This window comes from Ursus americanus, chromosome 6, assembly GCF_024610735.1.
Source record: "Ursus americanus isolate L20-20 chromosome 6, mUrsAme1.1.p, whole genome shotgun sequence".
NCBI classification, from domain to species: Eukaryota; Metazoa; Chordata; class Mammalia; order Carnivora; family Ursidae; genus Ursus; species Ursus americanus.
The window spans coordinates 26,396,700-26,414,954 of NC_142132.1; the positions used below are offsets into that span (position 1 = coordinate 26,396,700).

Here is an 18,255-nt window from a genome sequence, read left to right on the forward strand (position 1 = left end):
CTTTCTGGCCCTCCTCCCTCCTCTCCCCCAGGACCCGTGGCTTCAGGTTTAGGGGTTAGTGTTGCTGGAGAACCAGCCTCCCTCCCCGCACTTCCCAGCTCACCCTTTCACCGGGTTCCTCCCCCGAGCTGCAAAGAGGAGGGGGCGGGGGTAGGGGGAGCCAATCCCGGCAGCGCCAAAGGGGGGAGGCGGCGGTGACAGCCGCGGGGAGGGGGCGGGAGGAGAGAGGCGGCTTGGCTCTGGCTCCGTGCTTAGCTCCGCTCTGCCTCCGGCTCTGCGCTCACCTACTGCCCAAGCCTCCCGCTCCTGCCCCAGGACCCCCAGCGGGACCTCAGTCCATCCCAGACTCAGCCCCAGCCCAGACAGCGTGCAACGCCGCCAGGGGGCGCCGTGTGAGCGCCCTATCTTGGCCACCCGGCGCCCCCTCCCACGGCCCAGGCGGGACGGGACGGGGGCGCCGGGGGCCATGCGGGGCCAGGGCCGCAAGGAGAGTTTGTCCGATTCCCGAGACCTGGACGGATCCTATGACCAGCTCACAGGTGAGTTGGGCTCAAGGGTCGTGGGAGGGAGTGTAGATTTCATCACCCCCCCCCCCAGACTCTTAAGCCTATCTGACCCTGGCCAGGCCCTTACTCACGCTCTACCCCATTCACAGGCACCCTCCAGGCTGTTCAGGGAAGCAGGACACTGGGGTTCAAAGCCTTGGGTCCTGTGGGGGGTGGGGGAGACAGGCGGGCAGGTGGGGAGAGGCAGCAGGTGTGGGCGTGTGTGACACAAAGCTAGGAGAGTGTCTGGAGTGGGAGGTGTTACGTGCGTGAGCGCCTGTCATTCTTTGTGTGTGTCTGTGTGTGTATATGTGTGTGCGCCTCCCTCAGCTGGTTGCCATGTGCCCTAGGCTTGGTGATAGGGTGAGTGTGATTTTGTTGGCTGTGCAATTGTATGATCTTGTCAAATGTTTGAGTGAGGTTGTGTAGGACTCTGTTGTACTAATGAAGTTGTTTTGACCATGTGTCTGTGTTCTATGTGCAACTCCGTGCTTTGAGTGTGTGACTCTGTATGAAGTGACATGTGACTGTCAGAATGTGTCAGGGCTTGCCTTTATGGGAGTATGTCTCTTTGTAAGACTTTATGACTGTGACCCTCCTGGGGCAAGCATTTGTTAAAGTAGGTTGTATTGTGTTTTGTGATTGTGAGACTATGCAGATTTTATTGGCATTTCGGTGCTGATTGTGTACTTCGATGTGGCAATGTCTGCAGTGGGGTTCTGTGAGTGTCTATGACGAGTCTTAAACCCTTGCTGCCTCTCTGGTTTCCTGGTGTATAAGGGGGCCTTTACCGCACAACACTGCTTCCTTACATTTTCTACAAACAGCCCAGGTGGACCCGAGGAGGGACTCTAGTGTCAGCCCAGCCTGGCTCCCAGAAACAGCACCTGGCCCTTGTGCAGAGGCTTTGGTTAGTGTTGGGTCATCGCTTCTCCACCCCTGCCCCAAGAAAGTATTCAGAGATCATTCTTTCAACTGAAGCTCCTTTAACCCTCAGCAACCCTCTCAGAACTTCATCCAATCCTGAAGGAAAACATCCCCTCTTGCTTCCCCTCCAGACCCAGAGATAGAAGCTCTTGGTCTGGAAGGTGCCGTGTGGCCTCCCCAAACTACTTTGCTGCCCAGACGTTCTCTGTCTCCCACAATATGGAGTACATCTGGGCCCTCAAATATTCCTGGGTTTGGTAGGCAGACCCACGTGTTTGTGTGGGTGAGTGTGTCACCTTGTATACATTTCCGTGTGTGTGTGTGTGTGTGTGTGTGTGTGTGTGTGTGTGTGTTTTCTGTCTCATTGTGCAGCCTGCCCGGGAACTCCAACAATGAATGGGAGGAGGCAGACTGTCTCCTGTGTCTGAAACAAGTTGGGGAGGTGCAGGGAGCCCATGATCCTTGTCTGTCCTTAGAGGAGTGAGGTTAAGTCTCCAGGATGGGGAAGAGAACTAGGATCTAATGCCTTGAGAAAGTGGTTCCCCTACTCACTGACCCTGGGGAAGTCCTACTTCCTATGCTGAGACTCCCAGAAGGGAGAGCTCTTTGGCTCAAGCAGGCCCCAAATGTGCCCTAGATGTGGTTCAGACTGGGATGGAATCCAAAGGTCCAGCTCTGCTTTGACCTGTGTTCTCACCAACCCAGGATCCTTGGGAGTGTAAGGCCCCAAGGTGCTCATTAGCACCACAGTAGTCAGTGTTTGCTTTCTTCTTTAACTGATTTTCCCCTTTAGTGGAATCATCCCCTCCCCACTTGGCTATTTGAAACAGAGGCTGGTGAAGGTGGGGAAGCACTTGTATTGGAAGGTGCAGGAATGAGCTTTCTATTACTTTTGCTCTCTGGGTCTCACTTTTCTCATCTCTAAAATGGAGAATACTACGTCTTGCCTGTCTACCTCCCAAGTGAAATCAGGTCAAATGTTGACAAGTATCAAGAATGGTGTTCATCATCAGCATTCTCACTGTAGATAGCTCCACACACGACTTCAAAGTAGAAATAGCACTACCAGGAGCTCTCCTTTCAAAGGAGGGCTTATCTTACAGCAGGAGACAATTGAGGTTGGGACTCCCCCTGATAACGTGATAAGGTGCTGGGTGCCCTGAGATGCCTGAGTTGGAGCCGGAAGGGGAGTCGTTGTCCGAGGTGCTGACGAGCACTCTGGACGATGTACTGCCGTGCCTTCCTAGTTCCCAAAGTTCCTTCCCTGTGTAGGGGGGATTCCTGGGACGGACATGGGGGTGGTCTTTGGCTTCCGTCATTCTGGTCCATTAGGTTGACAGGGAGGCAGTCCTTAAGTCATAGGCATCCCGGGTATACCCCCGATTACTTTCCTCCCCCGCTCCTCCAGACTCAAAGCTGGAAGAGATTTGGGGGGGGGGGGGCGGTGGGGAGAATCTGAGCCCCACCCCGCCCCAGATCTACCCCTCTGGTCTTCCAAGCCTGACAGGGCTACTTAGAAGTGCGGCGTGGTGGGGAAAAGCATCAGTCAGTGGCAGTCCTGTCCAAGCTGGAAGCAAAGAAAGGACTGGGGACGTTGAGGAGAGAGTTGGGATCCAGGTGGCCAAGGCCTGAACTCGGGTCTCTGTGCTCGTAAATATCTTTTCCCCAGTCTAGGGCGCCCCCGTGTGGTCGTAGAGCAGCCATGCTTACGGAGCTGATTCCAAACGGGGACGTCGCCTCCAAATCAAGTGGCAAAATTTGCGTGGAGTTTGCAGGCGACGCTCTCCTAAATCCTAAATGTAGGATTTTTAGCCAAAAATACAGAATCCCAGTCGGAGCAGTGGAACTATGTCTCTCCTGTAGGCTGTCCCGGCAGTTTGAAGCCGTCAGTGGGTCCTTAAAGGGTTTACTTGGGGTACTGCCCCATAGAGAGGAGTCCTGGCTGGGACTGAGGGGAGGAGAGCTTCTGCTTCATGCATTTGGCTGGCAGTCAACATATGATGGGAGAATCTGTGAACCCACTGGAGCAAGACTGAGGGACACAAAACAAAAGTTATGAGAGAAAGGGATTCGGAGCCGCCTCTTTTTTGCCACCCAACTACTCTGTCCAGCTCCTCCTCCTTCCTCTTGCTTTCTCTCCCATTGGTTTAGGAAGTATGGAAGTGTGAGAAGTTGCCATGACAACTATGTCCTCTTACCCCCTTCGCTTCTCCCTGCCAAATTGGGAGGGGGAGGTGTGCGACAGGCAGAGAAGGAAGGACTAAAGAGGGACAATAAGGAATAAGGTTCATTATCCCCTCCCCCAGCTTCTTTTGTCACAACCCGTGGGTGCCTCTTCTCCCCACGAGAAATCCAGAAACCATTCCCAAAGAAGGTTGTGAGAGAGTCCGTCCTCCCCTCCCCCACCCCCGCCCTCCACTCTAGGAACTTTGAGGATGGGTGCTTCAGATGACGGGGCCAGGGTGCGTTTTCCCCCTTGCAGCCCAGAGCAGACAGCAAGCTAAAGAAGACTCTGCTGTCCGAGATTCTGGTCCTGCGGGTCCGGCCCTCCCGCGCCGCCCACGCAGGGCCCACTCGGGTGGGGGCGGAGACTAGACCGCCCCGGGCTTTGGGGGTGGAGCTTGGCCAGTGTGCTCTCAGCAGAACCATGAACCGATGCCCCCGCAGGTGCCGGAGCCCGTTGGGGCAGGCAGCGAGATCCCTTTACCAGCTGGTGACTGGGTCGCTGTCGCCAGGTATGAGGAAGGGAGGAAGGGGCTGGACCCTTCAAAAAGTGAGTGAAGTGGGATAAGAACCTTAGAGAGGTGGGGAGGGGAAGGGACCCTCACAGAGATGGAGAGAGCATGATCCCTCAAAAGAAAGGGTTTAAAGGGCAAGCTCCCTGACAGAGTGGAGCTAGGGATAGGGTTTCTTACAGAGAAGGTAGAGGATAGGGGTCTTCAAAAAGGAAAGGATGTGGGGCATCATGGTCCCTCAAATGGTGGAGGATGAGGCAGGTCTTCTCACTAAGGATAGAGGAGGGAGCCTTAAGCAGGTGGATGTAAGGGTCGAGGCCCCTTGAAGGGATAAAAGGAGGAAGCTTGCAGCAGAACAGGGAAAAGGCACAACCCTTTACTAAATTGCTTAGTTTAATGGGATTTTAAGATGACTGGGATCAGTATCCAGAAGGAAAAAATCCTGAGGTGGGACAAGACCGACATAAAGTCACCTAGTAAGTTCATGAATGACGGGATGAATAGATTTGTGTGGCATAAGGATTGTATGTCACCATTTCGTCTATCTCTGGGAGTCTGTACGAACAGGGTTATGCTTCACTCAGGTTGTGATCACTGGGTCTGTGCATCCTTGGGGTTTCATATCTTCGGGATTCTGTGACACTGAAACTGCATGTGCCTGGGGTTCTATGCTTTAGAGTTGGGTTGAGGGTTCCTGAGTCACACTAAGTGAGTTGTATAGTCTTCACAAGATTGTACCTTGGTGTGGCATGTGTGGAATTTATGACATGCGGATTGTGGATATCATACCATGGTACTGCTGAGATTTACACACACCTCCACTTGGGTTTCTTTAGGGCTACCTAGCCACGGCCCACAGAACCTAGCATCACCTCCCCACCTGGCCCGGAGAAACCAGAACAACCTAGCCCCATGGCAGTCTGGGATCTGTAGTTCTCTGGCTCTCTCCATCTCTGGCTCTGGTATCCTCTTGAGCCTCTGGAGGCCTATCCTTGCCATGTGTTCCCCAGAAGGGGAGATGGGGCTGAGCCAGAGCCATGCTTGGCAGTCTCTTGGGGGAGCATGCGTCCCTCAAGCCCCCTGCTTGGACCTGTCTCCAGTGACAGATGGCTGGAGCCTGGCAGGGCCAGCTCTCAATCATAGCAGGAATGACTTCCAGGCCCCAAAATAGCCCCAAAGTGTAGGGAGTTCATTAATCACCTAATGCAGCTGGGGGGTGCTCTGTCTTCTGGCCTGGCTGGGAATGGAGTGGGGCTGGGGGACTGAGAGAAGAGCTCTAGGGTCTTCACTGGCTGGGTTCTTCACTGGGGGGTCAAGGACAGATGATAGTGGTACAGCTATATAGGGTGGGTCCCCTCATAAGGCAGTATTATTCTGGGTTTGAACTGTGAGAGATAAACGACTAAATGTTAGGAGTATATCTGCAGTGAAATTTGAGGGACCTAAGGGGGGCCCACCTAATGCTTCAAGATAGCGTTCCCTGGAGCCCTCACTCTGCCTGAAGTGCTTCCATTAAGATTTCACTCCCTTGGATGAAGAGCTAAGTGAGACAGGGATGCTTAGGGAGGACAGATCTGGGCAAGTTTCTCTTTGGGCCCTGGGACTTGAAAGGTCTCTGAGTGGGGAGACAGGAGAGTCTGGAAAACAACTCACTCTTTCACTTACAGACCTTCCCACCAGAGGCCTGGTTGATTAAGAACCTTGAGTCCCTGTGAGGCTGGGTCAGGGTCTCTGAAGGTTGAGGGTGGAGGTAAGAGACAAAAGAGGAGCGTCCAGGGACAGGGCAACAGACTGCAAAGTTGTCAGTCTCTCCATCTGTGAATCAGCAGCAGAGACCCAGAAGATGTGACTGTGCTGCCTCTTTCATTCCAGATAGTCTGGCTTGACATTCAAGGCTCCATGGAATCTGAGCCATTTTGGTCTTATCACTTATGGCTCCCCCAACACAAACTAAGCTACCGTCATCCAAGGTTCCTTGACACCCCCACACATTGGAAGGACAGGCTGGCAGATCTTTGGTCCTGGTTTAAGTCTTGATCCATTCTTCATCATCTGTGCTGTCTTGGGAAAATCACTTCCCTGAGCCTCAATTCTTTCATCTGCAAAATGGGTATACTACTACTCACTCTGACCATGTCAGCTGTAAACACAGGATTAATAGACCCTACCTGTCAGGTTTATTATGAAGACTAAGTGAGATAATATATGTAAAGTGTCCAGGACACAAAATGTGCTCAATAAATGTAGATCCCTTTGTTAAGGTAGACTGTTGACATTTAGCCATCTTTTAAGAACGAGCTCAAAAAATACCCTCTCCAAGGTTTTCCTGGCCTCCAAGTTAGAGACCTTTAACAGTTAAACGAGCTTTCATAGCTCATTTCATGGCCTGCCTAGAACAGTTCCTACCACATAGTAGGCACATAACAAATATTTTTTGAATGAATAGGAGCCTTATAGTTCTCTCAGTGGGCTGTCTCTCCCTACCCAGTGGAAGCCAGAACCCTGTTTTTTGTTCACCTTTGTTCCACAAGCACCAGATCAGAGCCTGGCATTCAATGTATATAAGTCCAATTTTTTTTTTTAGTTTTTTTTTTAAATTTATTTATTCGACAGAGATAGAGACAGCCAGTGAGAGAGGGAACACAAGCAGGGGGAGTGGGAGAGGAAGAAGCAGGCTCCCAGCGGAGGAGCCTGATGTGGGGCTCGATCCCACAATGCCGGGATCACGCCCTGAGCCGAAGGCAGACGCTTAACCGCTGTGCCACCCAGGCGCCCCTATAAGTCCAATTTTTAAACATCTTTGCCCTTTAGGAGCTTGGAATCTAGTTGAGGAAACAGGACTGATTCAGAAAGATCTAGGTTCAAATATGCATCCTTTCATCTTAGCTAGATGACCTCAAGCAAGGCTCTTTTTATCTCTATGGACCTCGTTTACCTCATCAGTGAAATGGGCACGATACTATTCACTCTACCTCTTCGTAGGGTTGTCTTCGTAGGGTTGTCATGAGAAGCCATCAAGATAACAATGTTTGTGGAATTGCTTTGTTAATTAAGAGTTATAGAAATGTAAGGGGGGGAGATGTTATGTTATTAATAATGGTAACAAACACTTCACAGTTACTCTGTGCCAGGAGTTATTCTAACAGCTTTCCATGTATTAATTCATTTACGCCTCCCAGCAACCAAATGAGGTGGGAAACAGGAGCACACAGAGGTTAAGAACTTGCCCAGTTAATTGCAACTGACAAAACCAGGATTTGAACCCAGGGAATCTGGCACTCTGGCCCACACTATTCCCTACCATGCTATGCTTCCTCCTTTTACTATTCACACTTAATAATATTACAGAATTAGGTGCTAAGTTTTGAAGGCCCAGCATTGAGTTCACTAGAAATTCAGGTCACTGGGAGCCTGCTGAGGGCTGGAGGTCCTGTTGGTGAGAACTGCAGAACAGAAGGAGATCAGAAAGGAGGGCATTCGTAGCAGGAGCAAAGGCACAGAGATAGCACTGAGTTTGATGTGTTTGGGGGACAGTGAGGAGGCCAAAGTGGCTGGAAAGAAAGGAATCTGATGAGGGTAGGGGGAATTAAATGCCAGGTGTGGAATTTGGACAGTGACAGGGAGATATTTGCTGGTTTCATCTGTAAATCTGTAATCTCTAAGGAGTGAGAAACCAAAAGCAGTCCCTAGGTTGACTTCTTCCTGGAGGAGGGGTAGACGGGCAAGCAGATGACCAAGCCAGCCTGTGGCATACCCTTCTTCCCATCCTTTCCACACTTTCCACTGATATTGTGGGGTGAGGGATTAGGGAAGGGGTGAAATAAGGTATGAGATGGACTCCTGACCCCCAGTGGTGGCCAGGTAGAACTGCAGATCAATTTCAAATGAAGTTGTAGGACAGCCCCACCCGGACCTTCACCCAACTGCAGCTGAGACACATTCATCCCAGAGCTGGACAAGGGGGAGGGCTCCCTCTGGGGTCAGTCCCCCTAACCTGGGCCTCCTGAGTGGGCAAGCTGTCTAAGAAGGGAGCCAGTGTAGTGCGATGGTTTAGAGCACAGGCTCAGGGTCAAACTGGGTTAAAACTGAGGCTCTGACTCTTTACTAATCTTGGTGATGGATTTTCTTAACTTCCTTTTGCCTTAGTTTTACCACAAGTCATGTGGGGATAATGGCACTTCCTTCATAGGTTTGTTGTGAAAATTAAATGTGATAATGTCTAGGGGCACCTGGATGGCTCAGTTGGAAGAACCTGTGACTCTTGATCTCGGGGTTGTAGGTTTGAGCCCCGAGTTGGGTGTAGAGATTACTTAAAAAATAAAATCTTAAAAGAATTGTGATAGGAGGGCACTTGATATAATGAACATTGGGTGTTACATGCAACGGATGAATCACTAAATTCTACCCCTGAAGCTAATAATGCACTGTATGTTAACTAAATTGAATTTAAATTTAAAAAATTTTAAAATATGATCATGTCTGTAAGCACATAGCGTGTTATCTAGCACATAGTGAGTGCTCAATCAATGTTCCCCAGCTGTGGCAGTAGCTCAGAGGCTCTTGTGTTCTGGCTCACTGGTGCTGCAGGCCTCTCCCCACCCCTACAAACATGCACACCCTCAGGAGGTGTGCGCGCGGGCACACACACACACACACACACAGAGCCGCTGCCCCCCCCCCCCACCGAGAAGGAGCAGGAAAGATGGGGGACAGGCTCCAAGAATGCTCCAGGGGGTGAGGGTAGGTGGTTTCTTTGGAGGGTTCAGATTTCCCTCCTACTCTGGGCTTCTCCATCAGTTCAGTAACAATTTGGCAGATCCTGGGTGAGAGGAAGGGAGCTCTCTCTCTTCTCTCCCAAAGAATTTGAATCTTTGGGACCCAAAGGTAACCATAATAAGTTCCCTCCCCAGGGGGTCATGATAAGGCTAAGCAGCCTTTTTCCTGCCCAGGCTATTGGACCTAATCCTCCTTCCCTTGGGCCTCAGTTTCCCTGTCTGTGGCTTGTGGAAAGAGGTGCTTCCCGCCTTACAGTCTCCATGGCAACCACGATCGATGTTGGTAGTGTCCTCCTGACTGGAGAGGTCACTGCCTTCTCCCCGCTTATATTCTCCGTACAGCTCCACGCAGATACAATTACACAATCAATGTAGACCCATACTCCTAATTATAGGACACATCTATACTATCAGTCTTCAGACCTAGACCCTATAGCCCTGCTAAACACATACACCTGACACCCCGTACACACTCAGAAATACTCCAGTGCACTCACACACATATCATGGACACCCAGGTCACTTACCCATATATATAAGACACACACCTAATAGACACAGACACAATCATGTGTAAACCACACACACACAGACACACATAAGAGGAGAAACACATCATCGCCATACAGTCAGACACAGGAATACACACAAGAAAACACCTAGACACTTATATTCTGACACATACATCTATTACTTATACTTGTGTAGCTCGTAGTTTCCCTTATACACACACATACACACATACACACACATACACTGCCCTTCCCTGCCCTCTCCCTAAGCATAGCTCCTCCCTCTGCCCCCCCCTTTGGCACAGAAGCCACAAGGTGTCCGGGGGAAGCTGTCCTCAGGGACAGAGGCGGGTCACTGCCTTCCTCCCCTGGCCTGGCCTGTTCTGGCCCATATCCTTCTCGCCAAAGGCTCCTGAGGAGATGCCAGTCCGTAGGCTGAAGTGGCCCCGTGAAGAGGAAGAGGCTGTGGCTGGGAGGCGTGTGGGGCAGAGGCGGGGTGAGGGGGCGGGAGAGGGAGGAGATCCTGGGAGGGAGAGGGGGAGGGAGGCTGCAGGCGGTCCTACTCGGGCTGGGGAGCCTGAGGGGGAGGTGGTGTGAGGAGGGCAGCCAGTGTGTCCGAGCCTCAGCTGGTGGGGGCCATGCCCCAGGCCCACCATGAACCTGGAAGGGCTGGAGATGGTTGCTGTGCTTGTGGTCCTCGCTCTGTTTGTCAAGGTCCTGGAGCAGTTTGGCCTTTTTGAGCCAGTCTCCTTGGAAGGTAACCCAGGTGTCTGGCTGTGTCTGGGCTGCTGACTGGAGGAACAGCCTCCCGCAGCGCTGGGGAGGGGGTCACTGTGCTTTTATGACTGGGGGCAGGGTAAGCATGTTAGTGATGGGGTAGGGCTTCTGGGGGAGGTGAGGAGGGATGCTTGGGGAACAGAACATCTGAGAGAGGTAAAGAGGGAAATTCAAGGAGTGTGTCTGGGGGAGGGGCTTCTGGGGGAGGTGAGGAGGGAATCTGGGGGCTGGGTGTCTGAGGGAGCGGAAGAGAGAGAGGGCCAGGGGCCAGGGTGTTTTGGGGGGGTGATGAGAGGCACAGCATGGGAGGACTTGGGGTATGGAGATGAGGGGAATCTATCGGGGACATGAGGAGAGGTCTGGAAACAGGGCTATCAGGAGTAGAGGAAGGAGGTTCCAGGGATTCTGAGATACCACCAGACTTCTGGGGAGTCCCTTTGGGGCCAGGGACCCACAATGGCTCTAAAGACGTGTGTGACTCTCCACATCTCCATCCTTGCAGGTGTAGGTTACAGAGTGTGCACGGACTCTGTGTGAGAGATACAGGGGGTGTGAGCATGTGTTCGTCTGCGTGAAAAAGGACAAAGTGTGTGAGTGTGTGAGCCTTTGTGTGTGGCAGGGATGTGATTTTATGTGTCAGAGGGACAGGGTATGTGACTTTGTGAGATGGTGACTGTGACTGTGACTGTGACTGTGCCTGAGGGAGACAGGTTGTGTGGCTGAGCCCCTTTGGGTACTGGATTATGTGTATGGCTGTTCCCAGAGTTCCCTGAGGAAATACCAGCTCCAAACTCAAGACTTGGGATGGGGGTGGGTTCGGGGGGACAGGAGTGGAAACACTGTGAATGAGACATTTTTAGATGAGCTCTGGCAGGAGGGTGAGGGGTAGAATAGATCAGGGACCTTGCTTCCCAGGCCCCCTTGCCCTCCATTTTGCCTCAGGCTCTCCAGGGCCTGGGCATTGGGAATGAGAAATCAGTTCTCCACATCACCCCAACGTCTAGTGGAGAGAGTGATACTGGAGGTAGAGAGGGGAGCATGTTCTTCCTCCTGAGAGATCTGGCCTCTCCCTCCTCTTCACACCAAGAACTGCGCAGCTCCACAGCACAGCTATTCTCCAGTTCCACCAGGGACAGGAAAATAGGCAAGACCCATGATAGGAGGGCTATAGGGTAGACACTGGGGAGAACTGAAAAGATGTGAAGGGAGCTGGAGACAAGAGGAAGGGCCAATGAATTGCCTGCTCTAGCAGTAAGAGCAGGAAACTCCCAACTCACCTTCCATCCTCTGCTGCATTTATCAGAGTGGGGTGGGGAGCAAGGGCTGGTCCTAGATGAACTGGGGTTCATCTAATCCTGAAAAGATGAAGTCAGTTTGGCTCTGATGTGCCATGCCCTTTAGACTGTTTGGTGGGAAGAGGGGTCATCCAGGAAACCCAGGTGTTCTGTAGGCTGAAGGCAGCTCTTCCCTTCCCACCTTTCAGGGGAGCCTAGAGGAGACGGAGTCCTGGGAGCAGGGAGGGGACCAGGGAAGGCGGGGGAAGTGTGAAGATGGGGAGGTTGGGAGAGGCGGGGTGCTGTTCTCCCCCCCCCCCCCCCGCCCTTCCCAGTCCAGCTGCAACTACACCACCGGAGGCCCCAGGCGCGCAATCCGGCTTCGGGAAACCAGAGTCGGGGCTAATGGAGCCCTGGGCTGGGGGCCAGGCCGCCATCGATCCCCCACTCGGCCATGGTCTCCCTCCTACCTCTCCATAGCTCTGCGGGGGGAGGGGAAGAGAGGACGTATTGGAGGGGGAGGCGTTGACTTTAAGCAGTTACCGCCAGGGAGCAGGGCTAGATCCTGAAGGGTGGAGCCTGGTTTTGGGGGGCGGGGCTTGCGTGGGAGTTGGGATGCCCTAGTAACCTACAACCCAAGGAAGTTGGGCCCCTTCAGAAATGGACTGAGAGCAACTTCGGTCAGTGTGCTAGGCCCCTGTGGACTCCGGTCCTGGAGTCTGGAGGCGGGTGCTGCCGGACACAGGCACACCAACGCCGAACCCTCCCTGGGATGCAATTAGAGCTGTAGGACACGGGGGTCTAAATAAGGGGAAGTGAGGGTAACTGTGGTCAGTGGCTCTGAGTGGCCCCACATTACAAAAAATACTCATCTCCAAAGTCTGTTATTGCTTCAAAGTTTGCTATCATGTTACCTTCAAAGACATGGGAGGGGACACACTTTTAGGGTGGGTGAGTTAGCCGATGAGGAACTTTGTTCCACTGGCAGGGAGATTCTGGGTGCCCTAGGATGAGGGAAAAGGTTGGCAGAACAAACATGGGTTCTGTTGGTGATGTGCTATCTTAGGTATCTGGGTGCCATGGGCACCTAAGTCACAATATGATATGGGTATGTGTCGTGGTGACCTTGTTATAGGGTCACAGTGTATTCTAGTGTCCTTAACACACCGTGTCATGATGTCCCATGTGTTTCTGTGTGGTTTGATCACGCCGCATGTAAGATGGCCTGTGTGGGTCCTCATATGTACGTGTCGTTTTTCTTAGGCCACATTTGTATATGTTTGTATTAAGGAATACTGTGTCAAAGTGTGTGTGTACCTGTGCGCGTGTGCATGGGTTGGGGCCTGCTTAATTAGGCCATTGGGTCTGAGTGAGTTGCTGGGTATCAAGCTGTCCCTGTATGGCATCCATCACTGTGATTTATCATTCTGTGTGTCACTATACGCGCCTGTCACTGTGTGTGTGTGAGAGAGAGAGAGACAGAGGTGTTCCTACCCAGGCAGTTCTTGGGTTGGAAGTCACCCTCAGGTCCAGCTAAAGCACTGGAGCCGAGGGCACTGGGTCAGCAGGCACCGAGGCCAGTGCCACCTCCCCTTGGTGGCCTCATTGTCCCCAACTGTGTCCCATTATCCAAGATGCCTGAGTGGACTTTCTATGCCTGTGAAACCCACTGGGCTTCCCTAACCCAGCCCTGCTACTCTCACCATTCTCCTCCAGTCCCCTCACAACACCCCTTCCCCTCAGGGTTGATTTGTGACAGTGGGGAGGGGCACGGAGGGATAGTGGAGGTTAATGTGCCTTCCTGGGGTCTTCTCTCTTCCCAGGCCACCCTCCAGGGCCCACTAAAAAAGCGCTGAAGCAGCGGTTCCTCAAGCTGCTGCCTTGCTGCGGGCCCCAGGCCCTGCCCTCAGTCAGTGAAAGCAAGTGCCTCTCCTGTGCTTCCGGGGGCGGGGCCCGTATGTGTCGGGGTGTGACCAGTGTGACAGAAGCAGGCCTGCGTGTGTGTGCGCGCGTGTGCGTGTGTGGGCGTGACCGGCGGGGGGGCGGAAGTGGGCGCTGGTAGGTCCAAGTGTGGGGAGGGCCTGGCTGCAGTGCCAGGAGCCAGCGGAACGTGCGGGCGGGGCCAGTTTGGGGGCGGGGCCCAAGTGTCTGTGGGCGTCACCGGTCAGCAAAATTAGTGAGCCCCGGGTGTTTGGGCGTGGCCAGTGTGGCAGGGCTGAGGCCTGAGACTGTGAGTATGGCCAGTTGTGGCCCGGCGCGACCAGACTGCTGTGAGGTCTGTGCGGGGCTTAGTGTCTGCGACTGTGGCCGCCCGCCGTACCCGGGGCATGTTTTGGGCCTCCAGATGCATGTCGCCCCTGCCCTGACTGGATGGATGCAGGTGCAGAGGATGGAGCCTGCCTTCCTCCAGATGCCAGGACACTTGGGTTTTCTAGTCCCAGCCGGTCCCAAGTGGAGTGGCCTCACTTTGTCACCAGGCCTGTTTCCTCAGTTGGGCCTTGCCCACCCCATAGGATCATACTGAATTTTGCAAGCCACAGAGACCCATTTTGTGGTTATTTGAGAGTGTCATTGTGTCTGATTCCACTGGGTCCCACATGGGGGTAGATTCAGGAAAATGACAGACGTGAGTCCCACAAGCATGTGTGCGTGGGGTCTGTTTCGTGTGTGTCTGTGCTCGTTCATTATGTGTGCCTCTGCGCGCGGGGCTGGGATGTGTGCGTTGTAACACGCAGGTCTGTGAGATTTGCTGTTGAGTGTAAGGGGCGAGGTGTGTGTCTGCAGTTGGCCGGGTCTTCCACTTTCTCGGTGACAGTTCGCTCCCTTCAGCATTAGCAGTCCCAGCTTCCCTCCGCCCCCACAGACCCCGCCCGCTGGACCCAGGTGACTTACTGTCCTGGTGGGGGCGGGGGCGGGGGCCTCCCGAAGCGTGGGGTGGGGGCACTTGCCTGGGGACTGGATGTCGGGAGCTGGGGCAGGACTGAGATGGGGCCAGGGATGAAACGTTAGCTAAGGTTTACTGGGAGCAGGGTAGGGGTGGGTCTGGATGGGCTTGGCTGGAGCTGGGCGGGGCATGGCATGGCTCGAGCATGGCTGGGATAGGCCGGGATTGGCTGGAGGGAAGGATCTGGGCGGGGCAAGTGTGGGGCTGGGCGGATATGAGTGGGTCAGAGCCTGGACCCTCAGATACTTCCTCTTGAATCCATTTTTTCTACTCCTCCCTTTCTGAGATGAAGATGGGGCTGGGGGCCCTTCCCCTTCAACCAGGGGAGAAGGGCCCAGGGGCAAGCGATGAGTCGGACCCCTGGCTCTGGGACCAGGCCTGCCCATGGGCCCGGCCAACTGATAGACCTGGAAGCTGACCAGCATCTTCTCCTTGCTTTGATATCCTCAGACCGGGGTCCAGGGAACTGGCAGGCTGGTCTCTGGTGTTGGAGGTGGGGAGGATGGGTGGGTCGGTGGTTTTGAAGAGGGTTCGTGGAGGCCGGGCCTGAGGCGCGGCTGTCCCCCTCCCCCCACACTGCCCCCCCTGCAGACAGCGTGGAGGATGAATTCGAACTGTCCACGGTGTGTCACCGGCCAGAGGGTCTGGAGCAGCTGCAAGAGCAAACCAAGTTCACGCGCAAGGAATTGCAGGTCCTGTACCGGGGCTTCAAGAATGTGAGTGCAAAGCAAGGCCAAACTGGGTGAGGGGAGGGGCCTATCCAGGACTTCTAAGATTGGCCTGGATGCTTTAGGAACGTGAAAGGGAAGGGGAGGGGGTTTGTTTCTGCCCTCAGTCTGGTTTCTAACTCTCCCCCCACCTCCCAGGAATGTCCCAGCGGAATTGTCAATGAGGAGAACTTCAAGCAGATTTACTCTCAGTTCTTTCCTCAAGGAGGTGAGGGGACAAGGCCTGAGAGGAAGCAGCTGTCCACTCTAGGCTGAGTTGGGGAAGGGGTTCTGGAGGGGCTGGGAATGCCAAGTGATAAGAGGGGTTCGGGGAACTCCATAGAAGTAGGAAGTCCTCTCCTGTCTGAAAGCCAAACTTATCCACGCTTATCCTACAGACTCCAGCACATATGCCACTTTTCTCTTCAATGCCTTTGACACCAACCATGACGGCTCGGTCAGTTTTGAGGTGAGCTGGAGGAAGTGGGTTAAAGAGGCCTGTTTCTTGGGGCTTCAGGGCCAGGATTCACAGGCCAAACCCATATTGGTGATTGGGTAAAGGGTATCTGAAAATATAGTTCCCCCTGTCTCCTTCCCAGGACTTTGTGGCTGGTTTGTCGGTGATTCTTCGGGGAACCATAGACGACAGACTAAACTGGGCCTTCAACTTATATGACCTCAACAAGGATGGCTGCATCACCAAGGAGGTGTGGGGCAACTAAAGAGTTGGAGAGTTTTTTATGTGTCGGGGAGGTGCAAAGGGCCCTAAGGAGGAAAATATGACCCACGCTTGCTTCACCAGCAAGGGGTGAGGTCTGCCCTAGGCTCTAGGCCTCCTGATTTGGAGGCTGGGGGCTCTGAGGAAGAATCCTTTTCTCTCTTGGCCTAACAGGAAATGCTTGATATCATGAAATCCATCTATGACATGATGGGCAAGTATACATATCCTGCACTCCGAGAGGAGGCCCCAAGGGAGCACGTGGAGAGCTTCTTCCAGGTGCCTGGGACTGGGTAGGCTGGAGGGTCCTAGAGTGAAGGGAAGGAGGCAAGGTCCTGGCAGGGAACTTACCTGAGTTCTGCCTGCCTCTCTCCTGTCATCCCTCCTCTTCTCTCTACCTGACTACCTTTTTGCAGAAGATGGACAGGAACAAGGATGGAGTGGTGACCATTGAGGAATTCATTGAGTCTTGCCAAAAGGTACAGGCCCCTGCCCTCCACATTTCTATGATCTGGACTCAGGGTCCAATTCAGTGATGTAGGAGAAAGCTCCTTTGGGCCGAGTATCATCTCCCTAACTTGTCCACACTCCCGAGTCCTGTTCCTTTACAACTCGGGGAGGACTGTCCTTCCCTACTTCAGATCTCTCTGGGTGTCTCCTTCCTTCCTGCCTCTCTCTGTCTCTGAATGTCCCCATTTCAGGTGAATGTCCCTCTCTGTGTCCCTGATAAGCTTTTTTTTATTTCTCTCTCTCTCCAATCTGCCTCTCCCACACCATGGCTACAGGACGAGAACATCATGAGGTCCATGCAGCTCTTTGACAATGTCATCTAGCTCCCCAGGAAAGGGGGTCAGTTGTCCTGGGGGGACCATATTCTAGCCCTAGTCCAGGTGGAACTCACCCTTCTCTTCCCAGGTCTGTCCTCATCCTCGCCCAGCCCTGGAGGCTGTAGGAATCTAAGAGCCTGGGGATTCAGTGGTCCAGACTGTTGGAGCTAAAGGGGCCAGGGCGTGGGCAGAGTGTATCTGTGGGGTGTTCCCAACTCCCAACAGCTCCCACCCCCTTCCTGCCTGACACTCAGTGCTGAGGGTACCCCTGCTATAGAAAATAAATGGTTCTCCACCTTCCATCCCCACTCTAGAAACTATGACACTAGACAAAATGTCTCCTGCTATGGTGCTTTCCCTATCCCTGATCTCATATCCATTTCCTCTAAGATTTCCTTCTCAGAGAGTCTGCTCTATCCATGGCACTGACTGGCCTTTCAGACTTTTGAGAGCCTTGTAGGAGGGGGACAAGAATGTAGAAGGAGAAATCTTAGGCCTGAGCCAGGTGGTTAGGTCATAGGTGGCTGGGGTAGAGTGTAGAAAGGCCTGGAGATTGTCAGTGACAGCTCTGACACTCTGAGCTCTATAGGTCTGCCACCCCAGGTTATCAGAATATGAGTTCCAGGCCCTTCAGAAGACACTGTCTCCTTGGAAATGCCGCAGAAATTTCCATACTCTCCTCAGTATTCCAGGAGAGCCTGGGATCCTAATGTCTGGCTCATGCCTGGAATTTCTTCCTCTCCTTCCTTCCTGTTTGTGTGGGTGGTGGCAACAGTAGTGGGAGATGTCCCAGTTGATACCTGCCAAAGTTTCAGTCTACCCCTCTCCGATTGCTACAACTTAAGTTTTCATTTGCCATTTCTTCTAGACTTGGGGGCATGGAGTGAGTCAGGGACCATCCAGTGGATGCCTTAAAAGAAAGGGGAAGGAGGCATAGCATCTGAACCCAGTGAGGAGGCATGCACTAGAATCTTTGATCTACCCAGGCTCTATTCCAACCCCCCACATAGCCTCCTCAGTTCCTACTTAGGGTCTCCTCTTGCTCTATTCAGTCTACCCAGGGATGCCCCTGTACACACCTAGAAGGCAGGGACTGCTCTTGCCATGCTGCCGCCCTTTAATGTACCTGCTCGTTCCATTTAGCTCACCTTCCCACTCAGTCAGGATCTGAGGGGAAGGGCCCTGAGGGAGCCCCCTTTCCCATCAGAACACTGTTGACTGCTTTGCATTTTTGGCTCCTCTGTATATTTTGTAAAGTAAAAAAATACACCAATCCAATAAAACACAATGGCTATGCACAGGCTGCTGTCTCTGCCTTTTTGTCCCTCCTACTGCACACATACCTCACCACACTAATTCCCGCACCTGTAGCCTCTTAGATTCCAAAGAAAGTGCCTCTCCTTCCATAGCTTAGCCAGCCCTTGGCAGGAGATTGAGACACAGGTTTTGGAAGGGTTGGAAACCTACCTGACCTCAGAGAGGTCCCCATGTGAATCTCTCTCCCACATCCTTAG

At 53.2% G+C, this 18,255-nt stretch overlaps 1 protein-coding gene across 9 annotated transcripts; it reads left to right on the top strand.

Annotated features, from left to right (window-relative positions):
- The first annotated feature begins 249 nt into the window (after nucleotides 1–249).
- Nucleotides 250–18,039, top strand: KCNIP2 (potassium voltage-gated channel interacting protein 2). Of its 9 annotated transcripts, none has more exons than XM_045802948.2 (10): nucleotides 250–539; nucleotides 13,369–13,464; nucleotides 14,330–14,428; nucleotides 15,081–15,205; nucleotides 15,356–15,425; nucleotides 15,595–15,665; nucleotides 15,796–15,903; nucleotides 16,089–16,193; nucleotides 16,331–16,393; nucleotides 16,700–18,039. In XM_045802948.2, the coding sequence occupies exons 1-10, from the start codon at nucleotides 467–469 to the stop codon at nucleotides 16,745–16,747; spliced, it is 858 nt and encodes a 285-aa protein (XP_045658904.1). In that variant the 5' UTR covers nucleotides 250–466; the 3' UTR covers nucleotides 16,748–18,039. The 9 variants fall into 9 exon arrangements, with proteins under 9 accessions (XP_045658904.1, XP_087718888.1, XP_045658896.1 ...); XM_045802940.2 differs by having other exon boundaries at nucleotides 251–539; nucleotides 14,375–14,428; XM_045802939.2 differs by having other exon boundaries at nucleotides 251–539; nucleotides 14,375–14,428; nucleotides 17,610–18,039.
- Nucleotides 18,040–18,255: the final 216 nt, after the last annotated feature.